The sequence below is a fragment of the Leopardus geoffroyi genome, chromosome C1 (genome assembly GCF_018350155.1).
Source record: "Leopardus geoffroyi isolate Oge1 chromosome C1, O.geoffroyi_Oge1_pat1.0, whole genome shotgun sequence".
Taxonomy (NCBI): Eukaryota; Metazoa; Chordata; class Mammalia; order Carnivora; family Felidae; genus Leopardus; species Leopardus geoffroyi.
In genome coordinates, this window is record NC_059328.1 from 100561293 (window position 1) to 100586340 (window position 25048).

Sequence of the window (25048 nt, forward strand, 5' to 3'; positions counted from 1 at the left end):
ATAGCCCCTTCTAGCAGACACTCCACCTCTCTTCTTCCTATCATGACGTAGCCTTTTGAAGAAATGTTTATATTCGTTGGTTTTTCTTGTTGGCCTTCTGTTCACTCCTTAATGCGTTGCATTCTGGGCTCTGCTTTCTATCACTCCACTAAAAGTAATTTCTTATGTGGGCCAGTAGACTGGTCCAGAAAGGACAGTGTGTGAGTTGGCTATTTCTGTATAACAAACCACTCTAAATTTAGTGGCTTAAAACTTTCTTATTTCTTCAAAATCTACAGGTTGGCTGAGAGGCCAGTCTTGTCTGGACTTACTCATGTGTCTCAGCGAGCAGTCAGGTTGGCTGAAGACTGGCTGATCTAGCACGGCCCTGCCCGGGGAGACACAGCCCTGCTCCCTAGGGTTTCTCACCATCTATCAGGGGCTATACCATGCATCTTTCCCTGACTGTAGCAAGGTCCCATAAAAAGAAGTGGAGCATGTAAGGCCTGTTGAGGGTTGGACTTGAAACCAGCATGATGTTACTTTTTACCACATTCACACAAGGCCAGTGTGCTTTAAAGGGATGGGAATTTGTTTCATATTCTTCTTCACCTAGCTTCTTAAATGTTAATATTTCCAGGAATTCTTCTTATCCTTTCCATTTGTGCCTCACAGACCTCCTCTCTTTTTACAGGATGAACTGTGTCCTATATATCAGTGAAATCTGAATCAGCAGTAGGCAAACTGCGTCAGGCTACCCTCTGGCCTGCATTTGTTCGGCCTACAAATTAAAAATAGGTTTCTTTTTTCGATGTTTTTTAAGGGTTTAAACAGTCATCATCACCGTCAACAACAACAACAAAACAGAGGAGCACGCAGCAGAGGCTGTATATTATCCGGCCCTTTACGGAAAAAATTGTCCCTCCACCCCCTTCCTGATAGAAGTCAGTATTTCATTACTGATTTTTCTTGGGCTTTAAACTTAAAACCTTCCATGTACAAGATATTTGTTTCCTGATTGTTTGGGGGTATCTTAAACTCACTAGGTACAAAATTGAGCTTATTATCTCTACTTTAAAACTTATTCCTCATTGTGATTCCTTATTTCACCCACACTTTACATAGCCTGGCCTGTGCCAGAAACTTGACAGTGTGGCCAGATTCCTGTCCTGTTGTTTTTACCTTCTTAGTAACTCTAAAATCGGTTCCTTGATTTCTTCTTCCCTTTAGTTAATTTGGGCCTTCTGTTCTCTCCCTTATTTCTGCCTTGTGTGATCTAGTCATCTTCTCTGACTTGTAAATTTTATTTGATGTATTGGGACTGAAAAGTGGCTGTTAACTTGTAGAGTACCATTTTGCTTCGGCTCTGTGCGGGAGGCTAAAGCCAGAATGTAGGGGAATAAGGAGCAAGCAGCACCCTTAAGTTCAAACTCTTTTAAGAGAGGAGAGGACTAGGAATTTACCCAAGGGATACAGGTGTACTGATGCATAGGGGCACTTGTACCCCAATGTTTATAGCAGCACTCTCAACAATAGCCAAATTATGGAAAGAGCCTAAATGTCCATCAACTGATGAATGGATAAAAAAATTGTGGTTTATATACACAACGGAGTACTACGTGGCAATGAGAAAGAATGAAATATGGCCCTTTGTAGCAACATGGATGGAAGTGGAGAGTGTGATGCTAAGTGAAATAAGCCATACAGAGAAAGACAGATACCATATGGTTTCACTCTTATGTGGATCCTGAGAAACTTAACAGAAACCCATGGGGGAGGGGAAGGAAAAAAAGAGGTTAGAGTGGAAGAGAGCCAAAGCATAAGAGACTCTTAAAAACTGAGAACAAACTGAGGGTTGATGGGGGGTGGGAGGGAGGGGAGGGTGGGTGATGGGTATTGAGGAGGGCACCTTTTGGGATGAGCACTGGGTGTTGTATGGAAACCAATTTGACAATAAACTTCATATATTGGGGGAAAAAAAAGAATAAAATTAATTAATTAATTAATTGACTAAAAATTTTAAAAAGAGAGGAGAGGAATGGAGTTTGGGCATTTGGGTATTTTTACAAAATACATTCTTACTACAGTCCCCTGAGTAGTTTGAAATACTGTATCTGGACAGTGAGCTGTGAGAAAATTAAAAAGCTCTCAGTGTAAAGATGTGTTTACAGAAGGTTAAAAACTCCAAAAAGAAAATCTTAATACAAAGGGTTTTTTTTTGCATATTTCTGATAATTCATAGGAATGAGGTGTTTTAAGTTTTTTAAACTTATATTTTCAGTGGATTTTCCATGTAAGATATTGAATATACTACAATTATAGACATCTTCATGTTGGGGGAAATTAGGAAGGTGTTTAAAACTGTATACCTGCAAATTTTAGTAAAACTTGCAAGAATGAGTGCTTCAAGTAGTTAATGCATTCATTCTGTAAACCTTTTTTTTGTTGAATTTGTAAGTATTAGGTGTTATGCTAGGTATTACTGTTTCTCCCATAATTATTTGTTTCCTTAAACTGAAAACAAGTGAGAGACTGAAGATGGAATCATTTTTTTTTAATGAAAAAATACCTTAAAATAAAAAAGAAAAAATACCTTAAAGACAAGTTATTATAATTGTGAAAATCTTTTAATACTTGAAAATGGAAAGTCAGCCATTTGTTTAATAATTACTCATTGAGTACTCTGTAAGTAAGAATCATGTGAGGTGCTATAGGATATATAAAGAAACTTAAGCCAACGAGTGTCTGTTGTCAAGTTGCTCACAGTTTAGCAGAGAGTCTAATTTCCTTTAAGGCATTTCAGATTCATTAGCTATTTTTTTTTTCATTTTTCTTTTTTTTAACTTTTTTTTCTTATCTGTTTTCAAATAGGTGTGTTAAAATCTTACATATTTGCCAACTTCTCAGTGCAAGTTGATCAGTTTGGGCTTTATATATTAATTTCTTTCTCTTAGTATACTTTTTTTAAAAAATTTTTTAGTCTTTATTTTTGAGAGAGAGAGAGAGAGCACCAGCAGGGGAGGAGCAGAGAGAGAGGGAAAATAGAACCCCAGGCAGGCTCCAGGCTCCTAGCTGTCAGCACAGAGCCGGACACGGGGCTCAAACTCCTGAACTGTGGATAATGACCTGAGCTGAAGTTGGAGGCTTAACCACCTGAGCTACCCAGGTGCCCCTCTATTAGTATACTTTTAAAATATACTTATTTTATAATTGCTTTCAGAAGATAGCTGCATTATTTGCTTTTTCGTGGTATGGTAAATTCTATTAACATAGTTGAATTCTTTCATAACTCATTTTCCTTATGTGCATTGGAGTTTTTTTATTTGTTTGTTTTTGAGGAGGCGGGGGCACAAGTGAGCAAGGGGCAGAGAGAGGGGGAGAATCCCAGGAGGGGCAGGAAGAGAGAGAAAGAGAAGCAGGGCTCACCCGATGCAGGACTCGAATTCATGAACCATGAGATCATGACCTAAGCTGAAGTCAGATGCTTAACGACTGAGCCCCCAGGCACACTGCATTGGAGTTTTCATTTGCAAGCTCAATTTGAGTGAGAGCTTCATGAAGTGTATGTTTTTCTTTCCACTTTCATTACTTCTCCATTCCGGGAAGTTTTATTAATGCCTCCACTGGCTCATCGGTCTAGAACTTACTCTTTTTCATGCTGGAATCTCAGCTCTCCCAAGGGTATTATACATCTATTTTCCCCAATATATAGCAATTTATCCCAGTCTCAATCATAACAGCTGTTTCCGCTTCCTTCTGCTAGTCTAGGAGTCCCCACCATAAGTGAGTGCTTTGAACCCCATTATGTTGGAGGAGGGAAACTTCTAGATGTCTTTATTTACTTCACTTTCAAGAAATAGAAACTTCTGCTTTTAACACAATGAGTTTCTTTGTATTTCTTATGTATTACAGTTTGTATTTTGTTTTCAAGTGTGGAAATGCCTTTTAATATTATTTCATCCTTTGTTGTTGATGTGTGTTTCAGGGAAGGGGCAGGATTTTGCATGAAGTTAAAAGATCGTCTTGACAAAAGTCATTATAAAACTATGACAGGTTTTAAAAAAATTATTCCATAAACCACCTAAAATCATCTTGAATTACGTGGTTGCAAGCTTACAAGTTGCACACAGTCTAGAAATACTGGAGTAAACTAAGATTCTCTAAGTTCCCACCTGCTTTGATTTTTATTCATGATAGGACAACAGTGGAAGCAGATTAGGAGACAGGGGAATGAGAAATCCAACATATACAGCATTAACAAATTATCCGGAAAGAATTCAACTTGAGAAAGCTTTGTTAGGACTTCTGCCCCATGGTGGAAGATTGAACTATAACTTCACCACTGTGGCCAGCCGTCCTCATTGAGATCACAATGAAATGAAAGTATAGAAAAATGTAGAAAACAATAAACCCAAGATGGTAGAGAAATTTGGTGATAAACGGGAGATCATAATGGACAAGATATTTCAACAAATTAGCATAATGCATTCTGGCTGGGACTGTGTGAGTAGAAGCAAGAAAGGCACACCTAGAATATACTACAAGAACACTACAAAAACCGTAACTGATCTAGTTCCAGAGAGGTTCAGAGTTCATAAACTGTAAGTACATGTAATTGAATAATGAGTAAAAAGTAGAGCTAAAATCTAGGTATAAGATCGTTAAAGGGAACATGGGCTCCACTTAAAATTCTTATGCACCAGCTCATTCTGACATTTACTAGTAGGCATAACTACATAGCACTTATTATTTTATTTTTAATTTTTTAATGCTTATTTATTTTCGAGAGAGAAAGAGAGAGAACAGGAGTGGGAGAGGGGCAGAGAGGAGACACAGAATCTGAAGCAGGCTCCAGGCTCTGAGCTGTCAGCACAGAGCCCGACACAGGGCTCAAACTCACAGACCATGAGATCATGACCTGAGCCAAAGTTGGACACCCAACTGACTGAGCCACCCAGATGCCTTGAGCACTTATTTTTTAAAAATTTAATGATTTCATTGAGAAGAAAGTTGAAAATTTTCCATATGGATGTTAATAACCCAGAATAAAGCCTCCCTTTATTCTGAAATTCGAGCAGATCCAATTTCACAACGAGTACCATTTTTCTGACTCTAAAGCAAAGCCTCGCACATAGCCCACCTTTCCTCAACTTAGCCTACACAGAAAGCATCCAGTCAGAATTCCCACTCAAGAGAGAGACCTTGTGACCAATAAGTCTGCTCAGTGAGAGAGTACCTACTGTTTGGTAGAGAAAAGCCCACACTAGCTACTGAGAACTTCATTCTTAAGTACAGATAAATAAATTATGGTTGATTGGTGCAGTGGGATATCAAACAGCGGTGCATACATATAGCCACATGGTTGAGTCTTAAGCATTGAGATCTGGAAGACTGATGCAAGAGAATATATGATACCTTTGTTAAACATACCAGTAGACAAAACTAAATAGTAGCAGATGAGAGAGGGTAGTAGATGATAGCCATGTAAAAAAGTGACTACCCCAAAAGTCAAGATAGTGGTTCACCTTTGAGGATGTAGGAATTGTAATTGAGAAAGGATATGTGAAAGGCTCTTGGAGTACTGACATTCTTCTGAGTAGAAATTATACAGATGTTCTCTATAATGAGCATAACATTTATGTTTTATATGCTTTTCTGTGCACATGTTAAATTTCGCAGAAAAAAAAATCATTAAAGTCAAACAGGGATCCTAGAGGAAACTGAAGTAATTCTATAAATAAACATATCTGTTTATTTTGGAGAACTCTAAGAAGATGATGTGTTCATAAAAGAAGAACAGGGTACATTGAAAAAGAAAGAATTAGAGAACAGAAAGGAGGTAAAAGGTATAATTGCTTACATGAAAAACCTCAGTGAAAGGACTAAAAGAAAAAATTGATTTTTTTTAAAAATCCCAGAATATAGAAACAAAGAGACTAATTTGAGAGAGAAGGGTAATATAAAATCAATCCAAGGGGTCCAATTTCCAACTAATGAGAGTTTCAGAAGAGAGAAACAAGCAAAACTGAAGAAAATAAACAATAGAAGAGAATTTTCTCAGAGCTGAAAGATACTAACTTTTAGCACAATGAATGTAGGAAAAAAATTAACCAGTATCAAAATGAAGATGTAAAGCTTGGAAAAATGAGTTGAGTGTGAGGAAGGGGGCATTGAGAGAGAACACCGTGAGCCTATAAAACAGCATCGCCAATGTTTCTCACTCATGATACTTGTGTTACAGGACACTGGAACAGTACCTTTGAGAACCTCTGAGGGAAAATGATTTCCAACCTTGAATTTGATATCTTTATGAAATAAAATTAAGAAGCTCATAATAAAGCTACAATCCACATAGTCTTTCTTGGGAAATCATAGAAGAATATGATTCAGTACAACAGGCGTGAACTAAGACAGAGTATTGAGGAAATAATGGGTTTAACTTAGGAAAGCAGGAAAAGAGAAGTCTGAAGGTGATAGCTTAGGAAGAAGGTCTCTAGGGTGATGAAATGCAGGAGTGACTCAGTGTAAGTGACATGACTGAGGGGATGGGAAAGAATAAAAATGGTGAGAGAAAAAGATAGGAGACGAAAGGAAGGCAACTAGAAAATCTGGGGGATGAAACCTAAAAGCTATATGAGAAAGTCATGGTTAAAATAAGAGGACAACTACAGTAAGGCATGTTTTTAAGCAGTTGATTGAAGTCTAAGACAAGACTGGGCAGCTGGTAAGATAGTAATGGTATCATTTGCTGAGTGAGTCCAGATGTTTTGACATAGCCACAAAATTGAGGTAGCAGTGTTGATGGGGATATTTTGTCATACTTGTTTGGATATAGCTGCTTTAAAATAGTTGCTTGCCAAATATAAAATGACTCCGTTCTTGTTCATTAGCAAATAATGTACCTAAAAGGCATCCCTAAATCTTTCTCTGTCCTATATGTTCATTAAATATGAGGGACATTCCCTGTCTACTTAGTTCCATATTGTTTTAATATTTTATATGTTATCTTTAATGATTTCCAGTAACCATAAAATATTTAAATCTTTTAGAATTAATTTAGCATCTAAGTATAATTTATCCTCTCAGCCCATCACCATATATTACCATCATTATAAAATTCTTAAATGTGTGATGAGTATTGAAAACTATTAGAAATTCAATCGTGATTTTCTTGTGCAGTCCAAAGCTTAGAGTAAGGGATCGTTGTACCTGTCTTCTCTTCCCCTAAGTGTCTTCTCTGATACCCAAACACTTAATGCTGGAGACTGAGGAAGCCTATGTAAGGCAGAGGGGGTCCTTCTTCTAGACATTTAGATGGAAAACAAAGGAAATCATTAAGCTACCAAATCATTCTTGAGAGTATATGGCCGTTTTATGTGAACTTGACAAATCATTTAGTGATTGAGGTCAGAAAAATGGTTATCTTTGGAAGTTGGGTATTGATTGTGAGGGCCACATGAGGCAGATTTTTGGAATGCTGGAAATGCATTGTATTTTCATCTTGGTGGTGGATTTGTGGGTGTATACATACATGAAATTCATCATGTGCACTAATGACTAGTGGGGAAAAAAGTGAGAAAAGAGCATATGAGATGCAGGCTACTGAAGGTACAAGCAAATTACTACAGTATTAGCAGACATGTTCTTGAAAGTGACTGGTGGCCTTCCCCCCATTTATTACTTTCTGTAACAAAAGATGATTTAATTACTCAAGTTACATGTAGTCCAGTAATACATAAGTATGCAAAATAAAAACTGAAGGACTACTTTCTGAGATGTAATTACTCTGCACAGTTGTCTTCTCATACCTTTTCTATGTGTACAGTAATATTCTTTGAAAATACAAATTTTAGCAGTATCAAACTATATTATTCTGAAACTTGTCCTTCCCTTACTTAACAGCATGTAATAGATATCCTTCAATATCTGGTACAGATTGCAGATTCATCTGATTCTGTTTAATGATTGCATGTTCTGTTACATATGTTTGTACTGTAATTTATGTAGCTACTTCTCTAGACTTTTGAAGTTATCTTATGTTTAATGAATATAGTGCTCTGATGAAGTGTTTGTTTTGTTTTTATATCTATACTTGTGTGTTTGTGCAAGTATTTGTTACAGCATAATTCCAGAAGTAGAAAGCCTACTTAAATTTTGAAAGCTACTATAAAACTTCCCTCCATTCCCAGCAACTTTGAACCATAACTTTATCCACATTGGGTGCTAACAATTTTTAACATGTTTGCCAGGGTGCCTGGGTGGTTCAGTTGGTAAAGTGTCCGACTCTTGATCTCGGCTCAGGTCATGATCTCACTGTTTGTGAGATCGAGCCCTGCTGTCAGCCCAGAACCTGCTTGGAATTCTCTCTCTCCCTCTCTCTCTCTGCCCCTTCGCCGCTCTCACTTGCTCTCAAAATAAATAAACTTAAAAAAAATACTTTGAAAAATGTTTGCCAATTAAATCAACAAAATGAAACCTCATTGTTTTAATTTGCTTTTCTCTGGTCACTAATGGAGTTGAACTTCCTTTTTTACGTTAATTATCAATTTGTGTTACTTTTTTTAAATTACTTGTGTGTGCTCAGTAGCAATTGTCCTTATTTAATTATCAGGCTTCTTTGTACAGGGCATTAACCCTTACTTCTGTTCTATGTGTTGCATATATCTGTTCCTATTCTATTTCTTGCCTTACAGATTCATTTATGGTAGCTTGTACCATATATTGCTATAAATCTTTTTCTTTGTGGCTCCTTTGTTTTGCCAAAGAAGATCATTCGCTAAAGAAGGGCAGACATTTTATTATATTTTTTTCTGGTGTACTTACAGTTTTCTGTTTTACTGTTAAGTCATTAATCCACCACAAATTTATATTTATAAGCTACAGATAAAAACATTAATATGCATTTTCCCCCAAGCAGAAAACCAGTTGTTCCACAAACCACCCAGGGGTCTGTCCTTTCCCCGCGAAAGTAGAAAACCAGTGCTGGTACTCCATGAATGATTGACAGCTTGCAAAAGTGTGCTGTTTTTCTTTTCATGCAGGGAGGATATGTGTTTTTAAACAAAGCTCAAGAATGTAGGGCAGGGCTTGTCAAAAGTCAGGGATAAAAGAGTACGGTTGTCTTGGGAGTTATGATGTTGCCTTGGATAGGATTAAAAGTGCAGGGCATTATTACCAAGGAATTCTTGGACTTATTTTAATCTGCTGTCTATAGAATAGAAATCATCATTAACCACCCTATGGAAAAAATGGGCTCTTTTTGGTTAACATCAGATTTAGGTATATCTCATATTTAATCTTCTAGCTTGTATAGTTTAAGTCCTTATCATATGAAAGAAAATTGTTTTCAGTTCTGGAAAAGCTTGGTTGTGTGACAATGTACAAACTACATGGCTGAAGAAAAAGACTCCTAAATATGTGAAATACCTCATCCAGCAGGAAGAGACTTCTGGAAAATTGGGTACCCACGTAGAGGAGAGTGATGAGAGTATACTTTTGCTCAACTAAATTTGAAGTAGGCTGGAAGTAAGGCTGTCAGTATAATTTTAAATGACTGACCAGTAATAGTCATTATAATTGAGAAAGATTATTGAATTGCCTTCTGTCTTCTCTTTCCTCCACCTTCACCCTTCTCTTTTCCTTTCGTTACAGATCATACATCAGTTGGCGGGCTGGGAGACAGTTTTTATGAATACTTACTGAAAGCATGGTTGATGTCAGATAAAACAGACCATGAGGCAAGGAAAATGTATGATGATGCTATTGAGGTAATTCTTGTCACAACAGTTACCTGCTTAACATTCTGAATATATGCTGTGTTTCATAGTGACCAGTGAACACCTTACATGCGTTTTATTATATGCCCTCCCTATAGAGTTTTAGAATTTTAATATAAAAATCTTACATAGTTTTCATTTTTGGGGGAATTTTATTACTTTTTTCTTCTTCTAAATATAATTTAATTGTTGGGGCGCCTGGGTGGCTCAGTCGGTTGAGCATCCGACTTCGGTTCAGGTCATGATCTCACAGTCTGTGGGTTCGAGCCCCGCTTTGGGCTCTGTGCTGTCAGTTCAGAGCCTGGAGCCTGCTTCAGACTCTGTGTACCCTCCCCCCTCCCCCTCCCCTGCTCAGGCTCTGTCTCTGTCTCTCAAAAATGAATGAATAAACATTAAACATTAATGAATAAACATTAAACAAATTTTTAAATATAATTTATTGTCAAGTTAACATACAGCGTATACAGTGTGCTCTTGGTTTCGGGAGTAGATTCCCATGATTCATTAAAGAAATTGTTGAAGAATTTAGTGTAACATATTTATGTATGGAAACTTAATTACATTTAGTTATTATCTACACAGACTGAAAAAACTTCTGACGTCACATATACATTTCCATAAACATTTCTTCTTTCAAATGACATTGAACCTACACATGGAAAGCCTTATGTATAAATAGCAAGGGCAAAACACTTATCTAGTACTTTCCACATGCCAGGTGCTGTTGTAACCCCTTTTATGTATATGAAAGCAAATAATCTTTACCATCATTTTACACATGAGGACCTTACGGCACAAAGAGGTTGAATAATTGCTGACGGTCACATATCTAGTATGTGATGGAGCCTGGAACTGAACAGTCTGGCTCCAGGGCCTGTGCTTTTACCCACTTGACTGTTTCATATTTATGTAACCTTTTACCACAGTGTTGTGACAGCTTAAAATTGGAACAGGTTTCAGTCTTGGAAGCACTTGTATGCGATATTACCAAGCAAACACTGTGAGATAGAGAAGTGTGTTAACCACTTAAGTTATTTGCTTTCTGATCCACTATAACCCCATAGCCCTTTAGTGATTTTAATCAGTTTTTAAAGTTACATATAAACATTTCTTTTAATTTGTTACTCATTTATTTTTAATGAAGTATTGTCGACACATTATGTGTCATTAATTTTCAGGTATAAAACAGTGATTTGACAAGTCGGTACATAATGCTATGCTCACCATTGACTTTTATCCCTTTTATGCTCACCATTGACTTTTATCGCTCCTTTTATCCCTGTGACTTACTCATTCCATGACTGGAAGCCTATATCTGACTCTTCTTCACCCATTTTGCCCGTCCTTCTCTCCCCTTATTCCTGATATTCTTGAGTTCTGTTTTTTCTCCTTTTTTTTTTTTTTTTTGGATCAAAGCTGTTTGTGATTTTCAAAGAGACACATTTAGGCTTTGTTGATTGTATATATATTTCATATATATTAACACTATTCAGAGTTACAGTTGTTTTGTTTTTAAAGTAAAGCAAAAATCTTATCCTTTTTATATCCTTACTTTTTAAGGAACTAATTTCCTGTAGTTGTTTAACTCAGAGGAGTTAAACTAATACTTGGCATATAGTGTTCTTTCCATTGTGGGCAGTCAACAAATGTTTCTTGAGGAGGCATTTATTGGTGCCTTACATGTAGAAAACGTGCTAGATGCCACGAGGCTCACAAAGATAAAAAAACATTGTCCTTGCACTCGAAAAACTAACCTTTTCTTTTGTGCCTCAGTGTACTGTGGTTAAAAGAACAACAAAAACTTGTAAATCAAGCATTTATTGACTGTAAGCTACACTTACCAGGCCTTGTGAAGTATAACATGACGAATAAGGCATACTCCTTATAGTTCTGAAACAAACCTCATCATTATAAAGAATACACAATAGATTTTTCCAAAGCTGTTATTGAACTTGTCAGAGAACAATCTACAAACATGTGGGTTAATTCTTTTATTCCTCTTTATTGTCAGGAAAGTATATTTTCTAATCAGATGTAATACTTTTTACCTTTTCACCAAAGAGAACTGAATTTATGAAGTTATACTTTTCCCTAGAAGTATCACTAAAGGTAGAAAATTAATTTATAGCCCCATTTAGCAAAGTCTGAGAACATAGTCCAAAGGAACAAAGCTCTTAGAAATCTCATTTTTTTAATGTTTACTTATTTTTGAGAGAGAGACCAGACAGGGAACGAGCAGGGGAGGGGCAGAGAGAGACACACACACACACACAAAATCTGGAGCAGATTCCAGGCTCTGTGCTGTGAGCACAAAGCCCAACGCAGGGCTTGAACCCACGAATCATGAGATCATGACCTGAGCTCAAGTCAGGCACCCAACCGACTGAACTACCTAGGTGCCCCAAAAATCCCATTTTTAAAGTTAAATGTGATTGTTGGACTCTATTTTATGTTACATTCAAGTTTAATACAAAATATTTTTCTTGCCATCCCTACATCTTGTGAGTAAAATTGACATTCCAGTAGGATGGACTGTGTTTGTCACTTGGTCTCTCATAGCCATGGCACAACACCCAAAATAAGTGCCTAAGTTGGCAAAGTAAGGGGCTATGGAGTTAAGTTTGAACCTTTAACTAGTTTTGTAAGCTTTATAACTTATAAGATGCCTCATCTACTAGTACCTTCTTAAAGTACTTTGACAAGAGGTATAGTTATATGGAAAAGGAGAAACCATTTTAACTGTCAAAATCCTATTTTTAGACTAACTTAGATATTCTTCATCTTCAGTTTTATTGTATGAAATAGAAAATAAGTTGGTAGAGTCTTTTGGGTTAAACTTGATATATAACTATATTAATTTATTTCTATTCATGATCTCAATTGATTATTATGAATTCCATTTAGCTCAAGAAGAAAAAAACCTATAATACAGGTGGTGTGTTGAAAGGTAGTCTTTAGGCCAGTCTTCCCTCTTCCACCTTGTCTTTGTCGTAGTAGTGATGGGGTATTTGTTCAAGATTATATGCAACTTGTTTACTCTCCAAAACTTACTTACTATAAATTAACTCTTCCGGCTTGGGAAAGTTACCAGTTTGTAGAATATCCTATTACCAAGGTTTTATGATAAGTAGAAGGATGTAGTAACACTAACACTTTGCTTCTAAAATTTTAACTGTCTTCTCTTTCTCGTAGGCTATAGAGAAACATCTTATTAAGAAGTCCCGAGGAGGTCTCACCTTTATTGGAGAGTGGAAAAATGGGCACTTAGAAAAGAAGATGGGGCATTTGGCCTGTTTTGCTGGGGGAATGTTTGCACTAGGAGCAGATGGTTCCAGGATGGATAAAGCTGGTCATTATTTAGAGCTAGGGGCAGAAATTGCACGTACATGTCATGAGTCATATGACAGAACTGGTAAGAGTATTAATAGCACTAACTACTTAGACTAAAATAACCTCTAAGTTAAAAATATGTCCAGAAATTAGAAGGAAAATATATGGGCAGTTTTCACTTTAAAATAGGTTATTCTAACACAGTAAATCATTTTCTTAAGACCTTGAATTTTTCATTCTGGAAATGTATTCCTGAATCATTTTTTTCAATTCTGAATTCTACTACTAACTTTGTTAATAAAGATTTTGAAGAAATTGTTTTAGTGACAAGAGGCGGGGATGACAAATGACATTTGGGGAGGTATGGGATTACATTATTTAGTATAGTAAGAATCCATTTTAGCCATTCATTTCAGCTTCTGTAGGACTAGTTACTTAAAAGAACACAAAACCTGATTTAGATTACTGGCTTGTCTATACTCTTGTGAAAATAAGAGTGACCAAAAGATAATAGTAGTTATTTGAATGTATAGTTATTATCTAGGTATCTAGTAGTCTCTTAGTTTACCAGTAATTTTAGAGTTGATTGTGTGTTTAACTAAAAAGATCCTCTGTATTGCTTTAGGCACATATGTAATATTTTGGGGCTTCAGTGTCCTTACCTGGAAAATGAGTTGGTTTTCAGTGGTGAAAAAAATTGGTTCTTGGGGGTGAAAAAAATCTTTTTTTCTTTTTTTGTATACAGTCATAGATACAGTCATTTATATACAGTCATAGATAAACAGTGTATATTTATTATTAAAATTGCACAGAGAGAGAAGACAATTAGGTTTTTTATTTATTTTTTTATTAAAAAAAGAGAACATGAGCAGGAGAGGGGCAGAGAGAGAAGGAGACACAGATTCCAAAGTAGGCTCCAGGCTCTGAGCTGTCACCACAGATCCCGCTAAGGGGCTCAAACTCACAAACCATGAGATTGTGACCTGAGCCAAAGTCCGACGTTTAACAGACTGAGCCACCCAGGCGCCCCATAATTAGGTTTTTAAAAATCCTGAAAAAGGACTGAGAAATACTGAAGTAGACCTTCCAAGATTTTTTTCTGGTTTTAAAAATGTGTTTCTATATGAAATAATGGACAATGAGTTCCCAGAAAAAGTAAACACTAGTAATTTCTATTTGTGATTTCAGAAATTGAATTGTTGCTTTTATTAAATAACTGAATTTCCATCTTAGGGTTGCTGTGCCATCAGGTACCATGACACAGGTGTGACTGGCTTAAAATTTATCCTAGTTCATTTTAGTTCAGGTTAGTTCAGGTTGTTTTTATATAATGAGGAATTGAACTTATGGTGAAATTGACCCTTCAGTTCTCTCACTAAGTAAGGCAGGGATTCCATTTCTTGACAAACTACAACTAAGTCAAAAGGACATTGAAGTAGAAGTTATTTTAGGGTGGTTTAGTGTTGGTATGTAGTATGTAGAAAGTCAGTGATCTAAGTTATAAATAGAAGCTAAATTATATTATGTTAATAATATAGAGTATCAAATATATATTTAAAATGCAGCTAAAATTAGTAAAACATTGAGGACCACTATGGCTATTTAGTGTATGTACTAGGACCCATGATAATAAGACTTATTATGCAGGTCTTGGCCACAAATCCACTAATAGATATAAAACAGTAGGATTTCATACAGACGTATTAAAAATGTGATTGTGATATGCTGTAGTTAGTGTAATTAATCATTCACTCCATTAAACATGGAGCACCTATTATGTGCCAAGCATTATGCTAGATGCTTACAGGTGGAATTGTGAATAAGACCTGTCCCTTGCCTTTGAGAAATCCATAGAATACCAGAGTTATGAGAGGATTCCCTGACTTTCACATTTTGTAATGACATTGCTGATGCTGATATGAAATACTGTGATATTTTAGAAAGAAAATGTGGCCTAGGATTCAAAAATCCCATGTTCCACTATTTATTATCTATGAACCTTAGGCAAGTCATTTAACCTGCCTAAGTCTCAGGTGCTCCATCTGCAAAACAATGGGATAACAATACCTATCCTGTCTTCCTCAGAATGCTGTTGTGAGTATAAATGAAATTTTAAACCATCCAGTCTATTGTTGTTGCTGTCATACTTGTTCTGATTGTCATTCTCACCCTGCAAGTCAATGAACCTGTGGCCCTCTTTGCCATGGTATGCCCAAAAAGGTTACTCTTTGATTTGTGTCCTGTATTTTCAAATCTTTCACTGTTTTTACTCATCTTTTTTTTTTTTTTTTTCAACGTTTATTTATTTTTTGGGACAGAGAGAGACAGTGCATGAACGGGGGAGGGGCAGAGAGAGAGGGAGACAGAATCGGAAGCAGGCTCCAGGCTCTGAGCCATCAGCCCAGAGCCTGACGCGGGGCTCGAACTCGCGGACCGCGAGATCGTGACCTGGCTGAAGTCGGACGCTTAACCGACTGCGCCACCCAGGCGCCCCTGTTTTTACTCATCTTTAATCTCAGTTTAGATCCTCGAATTAAAAGGCAAGATTCTAGTGTTGCTTCCTTCCCACTTGGTTATTATATCTTATGTGTTTTGGTATAGCTGTGCTGTATTTTTGGCCACCTTGTTTAAAAATACCTGTTCACTTCTTAGCAGTTATTTCAGCTAAATTCACACAATAATTACTTTGGAATTTCACTTTCATTTGTTGTTGGAATTAGAATTAATGTTAATTCAAAGTTTGGTAATCTTTATATATTCTGCCTTATTGATGAGCATGGCCTGCAGCTTAATAATTTAGCTGGGTTTGTAGGAAACATTTCTCAGTCTGTTCGTGAAACTGAGCAGTAACTTAGCTTAGTTTCAGACAACATTGTTTTAGCTTATTCTGAGGTATAATGCAGAATTGGTGCCAAACAAGATGGTAGACTTCCAAAACGTAGTACTATTCTTTCTTTTTCTAGGTTTCTAGATTTAAAAAAAAAAAACTACTGAACATCAATAAAATGACTTTTATTTAATTTACTTCGTATGAAAGTTGGGTAAGATCTTCCCTAGACCACGTACTATCACATCTGGGGGAAATTTTAATATTTAGATACATTTAACGTATCCAATGGAAAAGAGATCCATTGGACATGAGTTTTAGACATACTTTAAGAGTTTCTTCAACTATTTTTTTCCTTGGAAGTTAATAGGAGGGAAATAGTTTAGGTTCTTCCCTTATTATTAACTTACTCAAACTGTAGTCAAATTACCTGTCCCAGAATATTCCTTATTATGCTTTTTTATTTTTTCTTGTATTTATTTTGTTGACCTGAGTATGCTTATTTTTCCTGAGATCTCTACAGATTCTACATATCTGGAAGAATCTTATGACTTGCAGACTAATCTATGCCTTCTCTAAATGTACTTTTTAGTGTCTTACTGTTGACCTTTGTCATATTTGACGTTTTACTTTAATTTTTTTTATTTGTGCATATCTCTTTCCTTTGCCTACGTTAGATGATTTTTGCATCCTCTTAGAATTCTTTTTGTATCCCAGCACTAAATTATTTATGGTTTCAACTCAGTTTTTACTTGTTGGAAATGAAGTATCAAGTGTAAGTGGGAAATTAAAGGTAGAAAATAGAGATTAAATGCAAGATAGATTGTTAGGAAATTATTTTTTACGTTCTTAAAACAGCACTAAGAAATGATGCCTTAGAAACATGAAAACCAGCGATTTGACCAGAGTAATGGATGTAATGTGTGTATAATTTGGGCTTGTACATTTTTATTTGCCAGCTCCTCACAAAACAGATATGTTCTCTCTCTGGTGTGCTTTATTTGTGAATTTATGAATGACCAATAAGTGAGACATAATTTTTAGTGAGAAGTTAAAAATATTAGTTCCATGCAGCCGATTTCTACTTCAAATTCAGGCAATATTATCATTACAGAAGTTATCTAATTTAAAGTTAGCCTTAAGATTAACATTTAAAAATTCCATATAATCAGTTCTTACCACTCAGTCTTTGAGAAGGGAAAGACATAAGAAATTCAGATCAAATGACTTCCTGTACTTGTATTAGATTGGCATCATTAGGATGTTAGACTTTTATAGTCATTTTAAAAGCATTTATTAAAATGCCAAATCATATTTGATCATATGCTGACCTTGTCAATGAGCTGGCTAGAAGTTCTCTAACAAAAAATACTGAGGATTTGTTGGTTAATCCTAATCTCAGATCCCATTGAGAAGCTGGTCAAACCTTTATGTGCACACAGAGTTTTGCATACAATTTCAGAGGCTTCTCAGCACAACACAACACAACACAATGTCTTCTTCTTTCAGAGCCCACCAGAGATAGAATTCATGACCTTCAGGTTGAAGGTCCTGTGCTTGAGTTCTACTTTAGTTCTCTAAGACTTAGCAATACATTTTTCTGGATCACATGTTTTGCTTTCAGTAGAATTATCTACCATTGGTACAATGTTTTTTGGTTTTGTGTTTTCTCTTGGGAATGGTAGATGGTGAGAAAGACTGTTTTTCACAATTGTATGTGATTATTTAGAGCTTACGTTGTCTCCCTTGTAAGGCTGAAATTTGGCCACAGCAACACATGTCATGACAGCAACTATGGCATGATTCTGTTTATGGTCTACCAGCATTATCATTCTTATTTTACCTTTTCTTTTCTGAGAAAATATAAAAATTTCCAGCATTTTTTGAAAGATTAGAGACCTTGAAACTGTTTGCCACCAATAAACGGAAAGAATGACCGCTGAGAGTGGTAATTGTGTGTGACTCCAGCATCCCAATGGAAGATGACTTTATATTGGCCAAAGTTAGGGTGCTAGGCGTGATTAGAAAGAGGTGATTAAAAAGACTTTCATGTAGTTCTATATTCTAGCCTGAGTGGAAATCGTATCATTCACAGAATAGTATGTAGCGTTGAAATATATGTGTAATGGCGCTATTTTATTCAAACTGGTAAATGAGCACCACAGGTAAAATTCTTGGTGATTGGCGATTTGAATCTCTTTCTTGCTATATTTACAGAGGCTATAGGATAAAAGAGTTTATTTTTAAAACTGGTTTAAGTTTTAAAATATATTGCATTTTGTATACTATGGTATGCTTGAAGAGTATATAACTTACATCTAAATCTAATTCAAGATCTGAGCTCTACAGTGTTTTCCTATATATGTGTGTTATATTAAAAGGACTTTAAAATTGTCCTGACTTTTAAAAAAATAGTTCTGTACAACACAATTATCTGTCATTTTATTTTGGAACAAAACAGATTATGTAATGTGCTTACATCTAGCTTTGCATTTGTTTCCAGAGGATTACTAGACTTGTCAGTATAGTTAGATTCAGCAGTATGTTGATGAACGTTATGTATGAGAAATATTTCGTGTCAGGATAGTAGGAATATTTGTAAGTCTATTACAAGAAAACTAAATGTAGATCTTTTAAAGTCACTGGTTTTGCAAAACAGCAAGAATAAAAATAAAACAAAATGGAACTAACTTTATATTATACCCCATGTTTTGGGGGGAGAAAGAAGCTCTAGTGAACAAACACAAGTGGCTTATTGTGCTCATTTGTTTCTTTGGTCACGTTACAGCATTAAAGCTGGGTCCTGAGTCGTTCAAGTTTGATGGTGCGGTAGAGGCTGTGGCCGTCCGGCAGGCTGAAAAGTATTACATCCTCCGTCCAGAAGTAATTGAAACCTATTGGTACCTATGGCGATTCACTCACGATCCAAGATACAGGCAGTGGGGCTGGGAAGCAGCACTGGTAAATAAGCCAATATTTCATTTTATGTGCGTGAGCGCTAAATCAAGCTTTCCCATCGTGCCATCCGTGTTGCCTCATGTTCGGTAACCATAGTGCTCCTGCCAATTATGTGATGGAAAAACTCTGTGACTCGATTTCTAAGTTTCTTAAGCAATAGAAGGAAAATCCGATTTAGTTCTTGAATAAAACTATTTTCCTATGGGTGTGCACTCATTCTTCTTCTTGAATAACTATAAAGTGTCATTTAAAAGGCATTGTGAGTTTCAGTATGATTATACAGTTTCTATACTTGACAATTAATGCTTAACCCTAGGGGGAGAAAAAAAATCGTAAAATTGCCCAGACTTACAATTACCTGGGTAGATTACCCTGTATTCGCTTGTGTTCCAGGTAATTTCTTAGTAACCACCAAATGAAGAATCAGTGAATTGTTAAAATTTTTCTAGGTTGAAAGACTTTATTTACTTATCTATTTATGAGAAAATTTTAATGGTTATTAAGTAAAGGAAGCAAGCAGTTTATTCCTAAAAGACTAGCCTTTCAGAGAACAAGGTGGCTGTCAGTACCTGGGGAGGAAGAAAAATATTAGTCTTCTCATGAAAGTATAGCTTATTCCCAGGAGTGAGGGAGCATTTATTGTCTGAGATATGCTAATTGTGATAAATAGCACTAATTATGATGAATGTGCAGCCTAGTTGACATTGTAGGTGAGATAAGTAGTGTCAGTAACTTGCTCAAGTAAGAATGGGCAAGATAGGTTTTCCGGCAGAACGTAGACCAGTTTATGTAAAAAGAAGGTTTCACAGTGGCCACCAGAGGGAGTGAAGCCGTTTGGAGCCGTTATGTAGATGGTCTTACATGCCAGATCAAGGGATGTGTCCTTTACCCAGTGGTTCAGGAATAACACACACACACACACACACACACACACACACACACACACGCACTCACAACCAGACACCTCTCCCAGTTACTACATAAGTGTTTCTCATACAGGAGTTGGAGATAGAAAGTCCTTTGCCTGTCTAAACAGCCTGTCAGATCTTTTTCCTCACCACGTCTTGCCCACCAAGACCAACTAACTGGAAGAGTCCATTCTAGGATTACTAAACGTTTTTTAAAGAGAAAGGAGCCGCTAAAGGCTATTTAGTGGGGAGTGACCGAACAAAGGCTCTGATTATAAGCTGCAAATTGCTGGATTTGGGAGACCGCTGCCAGTGATCTAGGAGCAGTGTGATAAAGACTTGCACTACAGTGAGGGCACTTCTGTGTCATTTGTCATTCAGACCTGGATAGTCTTTGTGGAGTTTAACAAAAAGAACATTAGCGGAGACAGGTGGTTACATTGAACGGGAAGGGATGCTGCATTTGTTGATGCTGCTTTTCACTGGCCTCTTACTTCCAGAATTCCAGACAGGATCATAACTGCTGGTGAAATTCTCTTTACAGAGTCCTGCCACAGTTGGGAAGATAACCAACTGTTGTCACAGTGGTTCGAGAATAGGACACACACACTTGTGTGGATAGCAGTGGCTTACTAATGCTCATGTACATTAAGCAATATTGTATATGCGAGAAATAGGTAAAGCAACCCTGCGATGTCTGACTTGAATGTCTCCTAATATTTAATGATTCTTATTCAGAGGAATAAGAAAGATTTATCTGAATCACGTGGGGCAGCAGAGTGGGGGGTGGAGGCAGAAACCTGTCCACTCAGTGAGAAACACTATAGGATAATCTATCCTTAAGGTTCTTTTTTCCTGTGCACCTTCTTAAAGTATGGCCCTACTCTGTCTATTAAAAAGAGGTTTCACGAGCTCAGGCTTTAACCTAAGTCTTTCGAATGACAGGAGTTAGAATGTTGTTTTTACAGTCGAGATAGACACACAAACTCCAAATATAGAGAACAAGAACTGAAATAATTATACTCTAAATTCAAGGTTCAGAAGTATGCCATGATGCAGAAAAGGGGGGCAAAGACAAAAGAGGACGAGTCACCTCTTAAATAGAAGTTGCTTTCTTCCCTATCACTGACCTCCCTGTTGGGTATGAAGAAGGTAAAGGGAAGACAGGCTGAGACTGAAGAATGGTATCTCGTATGTCTTCTATAGTCTTAGCTATTCCAGTCACGTCTTCAAACTTCCAAACTTGAATATATTTGCATGAAAACTTGCCTCCAAGAAATGACTCTAAATGGCTTAAAGATTAGTCATGCCTCCCTGCTACTTTCTCAGTATCCTTAAACTGCTCTGATAGTTTTCTGGTGGTAAAGACACATGATCATTGCGCAGAATGTGGCATTTAAAAACTCTTGAATTCAAAATACATTTAAAATATTTAGATAGAAAAAAGCCCCAAACTGTTTGGTAAGAAGACTTTTAAAACCCAGCTGTAATTAAAATGGAATTATATAAAAACGAACAGCTTGATTAAATAAAAACTTTCAGTGTTAATTAGCTTCTCATTAGAAAGGAGAGAGACCAGAAGAATAAGAAAAGTAGCAAGACTAGGAACAAAAAGCCATGGCAGTAATGATTAAATAACTATACCTTCATTAGACAGTATCTCAGGGTTAGGTAGAAAAAGAAAAGAACCATGTGTAATTCAACTTCTCATGAATGGCTTAATTTTAGAGTATGATATACACCTGCATAAGCAGGATATTTGGTTGCTCTGAATTAAAGATAGGGTGTGGAGGGGCACCTGGGTGGCTCAGTCAGTTAAGCGTCTGACTCTTGATTTCAGCTCAGGTCATGATCTCACGGTTCCTAAGATCGAGCCTTGTGACAGCACAGAGCCTGCTTGGATTCTCTCTCTCCCTCTCTCTCTGCACCCCCCCCCCTTGTGGGTGCTCTCTTGCTGTCTCAAAATAAAGAAACTTTTTAAGAAAACAGGGTTTTGAATGGGTTCTCTCTCTCAAACTTTAAAAAAACAGGGTTTTGAATGGATTCCATTGGATTGAGTATATTTTATTTAGGCACGTTCAAAAGCTGCAAGAAGAGATATAAATTAAGAGTTTTAGCTCCGAGTTGGACAGCAGAGCGCAGTAGTTAGCAATAATGTAGAGCAACTCACCCTTTGCCTTAGTTTTCCTGTGGGAAAAGTGGAGCCTCCTAAGACAACCTCATGGGTTGTTGGGAGATTTCAATGATACATGTGAAGCTCTTAGAAGAGCCTTGACTTGGAGCAAATACATCCTAATGGTTGGCTCTTAACATGGTAATTCTTGTTGTAGTGAGTATGTGGATGGCTGCTTCCTGCCAGTTGGTACCACCTGTAATGTCTAACTGCTAGGATTGTAATGTAGCATCTGTCACGTAGTATGTTTGCAGTAAATATTACCTCCTTGCTTATTACTATGGAGAGCAGAGCTCTTAGGTAATACTTTTCTTTAAGCTTGTTTTGGGTGGTTTATCCTTAGAAGTGAAAAAATTCCCTTTGAAAATTTTAATTCAGACTGACCGTCCTTGATTTGTTAGAATTAATGAGGTTTTATTATGCCAGACAGGTCTCTAATTCAGTGTGAATAGCCCAAACTTGGCTTTCTTCAGTTAGGAAAATAGAAGATGCTTTTAAAAGATTGAAGAGTTTTGGAGGGGGAAAAGTTCCACAGGAAACAGATCCCTCCGTTAATTTTTCCAGTGTGAGAATATTCCCATTTAGTAATAAGTTTTATTCTTAACCTGTCAAATCCTCAGATAGATCTTTGTGAACTTTTGACTGGGGTTCCTTAATTTGTCCCCAAGACGTGAAATTGTGTGGAATTGATTCTTCTGTCTGGTCTCTCTCACAGGCTATTGAGAAGTATTGCCGAGTGAGCGGCGGGTTTTCCGGGGTGAAGGACGTGTACTCGTCTACTCCTACCCACGACGATGTGCAGCAGAGTTTCTTTCTCGCTGAGACGTTGAAGTAAGTGGATGCCTTTAAATACTCTGTTTTTGCTGTAGGCAGGTGTCGCTGCGTGGTCTCTGCTTGAGGAGTTACGACTGGTGGCCTGTGACACCAGATTCTATTACAAATATCTTTTTCTGTAATCGGGTCTTAAATTGTTAGCTGCATCTCCAGAAGAATGACTTAAACTATGAGGTAGGTATTTTGTCCACTGAGAGTTGAGTACCTTTGCTTTGTTCTCGGCTCTGTGGGATGCGTTAGAATCACCTGGAAGACTCCTGAAAGCATCAGTAACGAGGCCGCAACCGCACAGTTTCTCCTGTGGTGGACCTAGCGCAGGACCTGAGAATTTGCGTTTCTGGCAAACTCCCTGCTGACCCTGGTCCTGCTGGCCCTGGGACTGCACCTGAACCCACTGTTCACACTAACGAAGTCCGTTAGGAATAATAACGGAGTTGTGATGGTACTAGAGGGTATATGACCACAGTCATCCCTCCTCTCTGTAAGGGTTCCTGTAAAGATACACATAAAAGGAACAATGGAAAAGAAAGACCACTGTTGTTTGGGCTTGTACTCAGAACTCCAGGCAGAGCTCCAGAAACTGACACCTTACATGTGTCCACTTCCCTGCGGATCTCCCAAGTAAATCTCTTTTGATACCCTCTCGTAAATTTCATATTTCTATTTCCTGTGTGTCTGTACCTGAGTGCCTCAGAAACAAACTTCATTTGTTCAAAAAAAAAAAAAAAAAAAAAAGTTTATTTCCAGGCATTGTTCAGGCTAATTGTGGATGTATCAGCAGACAAAAAGGACAAAAATCCCTACCCTCCTGGAGTCTGCATTCTAGTCTACTTCTGGCGTATGTGTTGGGACATTACAATCGAAATGTACCTATCGCAGACTAAGTTTCTGATCTCAAATGGCCATCTTATTCTGGTTTTTCCTTTAGTGTCCCTAGCACTTGTATTTTCCCACCTTTTCTTCATGTACATTTATAAACTTATTTCTTTTTTCTCTAATATATCGTTAACTCTTTACGATTCGTGTTACATTGTTTCTTTATTTTGTCCCCTCCTTTCCCTATCTGTGACTGATCCTAACCCAAACCCTTACTGCTGCTGATGGTTTAGAACATCTGCTCAGTAGTCAGCCCCCGGCCTCTGGTCCTTCCTTGTTGGGCTCACCCTGCGTGGTTAGACTGGGACCGTGTGAGGTAGAGCACTGGGTGAGAAGGCAAAACCACAGCAGCTTTAGTTACATACTTGCTGTAAGCTGGGAGAGTGTGTCAGAATAAAGTTTCTTTGCTTTCAGTTTTCATAGCCATAAACGGTGGACTTTGACCCAAATTATCTAAGATCTCTTATTTTTTTTTTTTAGACCAGGAAATTGTAAGGATGGCACAGTGACTGTTTGTGTATCCATACACATACACACACACATGTATATACTGCCTTTCATTTTATTGTCTGTTTCATGTTTTATTGGCTCTGATGGGAATGCCTTTACCATTTCTATCAATTAATGCCCCTCTCTTATTTCTAAATTGAGTTCAGATCTCACTTCTTGCAGATTGGCTTTCATAATTAATTCTCAGATTCCTCTTCAGTGTCCCCATTAGGACATGAGATGGAGTTGCAAATATGTGGCATGCTGCCTTTCCCCTTCCAGTTACGTATATGGAATATTACCAGCTGACCTTGGTACTTTCCACTGCCAAGTTCAGGAAGAATCCTTCTCAACACAGCACTCTAGGTAACCAGTTATGTATATATAATTTGCATATATATATATGTATATATGTATGTACATTTATATACATATATACATATATATATAATTGCCACAATACTCACTTTCACAAAAACACATAATACGTTTTTGAATCAATAAAAGTGAAAAGGGTGAGACAAGAAGAATCATTCAGATAATTATAACAAAATCTAGGCTACAGAATTATCACAGTTGAGTACTACATCAGCACTGAGCCTCCTGGTAGCAAAAAGGAAGCATCTTGCTCAGTGTCATTTTCATCTTTGTGAGTTGGGAGAACATATGACTTTGACAAATGAGACCAATTTTTTCTTACTGCTAAATTATAAGATGACCTAATTTCATAGCTTGTTAGTAAGTACTGAACTATTAGATGAACCACATAAAAATGCCCTTTTTAAAAGTCAACAACAGTGAAATACTGGCAGTTTTATAGGGCTCATCCTAGTACATAATGGCAGATATCTTCAAACAGTGACGTTTTATAGAAGATGCAAAACTCTTAATGTGACTT

At 37.0% G+C, this 25048-nt stretch overlaps 1 protein-coding gene across 3 annotated transcripts in view; it reads left to right on the top strand.

The window, feature by feature from the left end:
- Nucleotides 1-25048, top strand: part of MAN1A2 (mannosidase alpha class 1A member 2) — a 175202-nt gene that overhangs the window by 123822 nt on the left and 26332 nt on the right. For all 3 annotated transcript variants that reach the window (XM_045478809.1, XM_045478811.1, XM_045478812.1), the window contains exons 9-12: nucleotides 9631-9746; nucleotides 12948-13167; nucleotides 18701-18873; nucleotides 22667-22782. In XM_045478809.1, the coding sequence (XP_045334765.1) occupies nucleotides 9631-9746; nucleotides 12948-13167; nucleotides 18701-18873; nucleotides 22667-22782 (625 nt within the window). The remainder of the gene's footprint in view (nucleotides 1-9630; nucleotides 9747-12947; nucleotides 13168-18700; nucleotides 18874-22666; nucleotides 22783-25048) is intronic.